Source organism: Dichomitus squalens (genome assembly GCF_000275845.1).
Source record: "Dichomitus squalens LYAD-421 SS1 unplaced genomic scaffold DICSQscaffold_21, whole genome shotgun sequence".
Taxonomy (NCBI): Eukaryota; Fungi; Basidiomycota; class Agaricomycetes; order Polyporales; family Polyporaceae; genus Dichomitus; species Dichomitus squalens.
In genome coordinates this window covers 30,488-31,356 of record NW_006766903.1, presented here as the reverse complement: position 1 = coordinate 31,356, position 869 = coordinate 30,488, and the positions used below count along the sequence as shown (strand labels likewise).

Below are 869 nucleotides of genomic sequence, written 5' to 3'. Positions count from 1 at the left end.
TCCAGCGCTGTGGCTTCTCCCGAGTCGGAGTCCCAACACATCTCAGGCATTACCTTAGTAAGGTGGCTCGCAGGCAGGCAGGTCAAGCGCTGCGGGAGACATCAGGACCCACTCGGCCCATAAAAGGATATCAAAGAGATGTGTGCAGTACTATAGGGAAGACAGATGATGTACATTGCAAGATCTGTTACTTAAGTGTTGATTAAGCTACAATAGGTAAGGTTATTGTAGCTTTTAGGCAGAGGCGTTGGTGGAAGAGTCGGAGGTGGGTGGGGAGAACGGGGGCACAATCTTGTTGGGCTCGTCGGTGAAGACTTCATCAAGGAACGACACCCGGCGCGCGTCGAACGCACCACCGCGGCCGACCTGGTGGTGGTGCAGGGTCGGATCTTGGATGACACTACACAAGCAGAGTGTGGTCAGAGACAGATGCGGGCCTGGAGTGCGCAGGAACGTGAAGACATACACGACATTCATGGACGAGTTGACGGTGCTCGACTCGGCCTCGCCAAAAATGATGACTTTGCCGAACACGACGGCGTTGAACATGGCACCGACAGCACCGGTCTGCAGCATAGCACAGACATCAGCATCAACAACCGGCTGATTCCATGACATGACATTGGACTCACGCCGATCGCGCGAAGGTCCTTGTCCTGCGAGGGGACCGAGACGATTCCGTTGAACGTCACCTGTGCACCGGCATCGCCAGTGATCTCGCCCTGGACCATCTTCTTGTACTCGTCGCGGGACATCGACTTGCCATTGACCTTGACCGTGACATCCTTGGCAACAAAGGCGTCGAAGGCGCTGTCAAAGTCCTCGGTAGTCTTGGCAGTGTAGACAGCCTTGATACGCTGTTCGACCCA

At 55.4% G+C, this 869-nt stretch overlaps 1 protein-coding gene across 1 annotated transcript; it reads right to left on the bottom strand.

Moving 5' to 3' along the window:
• Nucleotides 1–465: 465 nt before the first annotated feature.
• DICSQDRAFT_19491 (uncharacterized protein) lies at nucleotides 466–869 on the bottom strand (the record flags this gene model as incomplete). The annotated part of the gene is made up of 2 exons (XM_007366852.1): nucleotides 466–603; nucleotides 669–869. Coding segments are annotated over 2 exons (339 nt in total), but the record flags the coding sequence as incomplete, so codon positions are not given.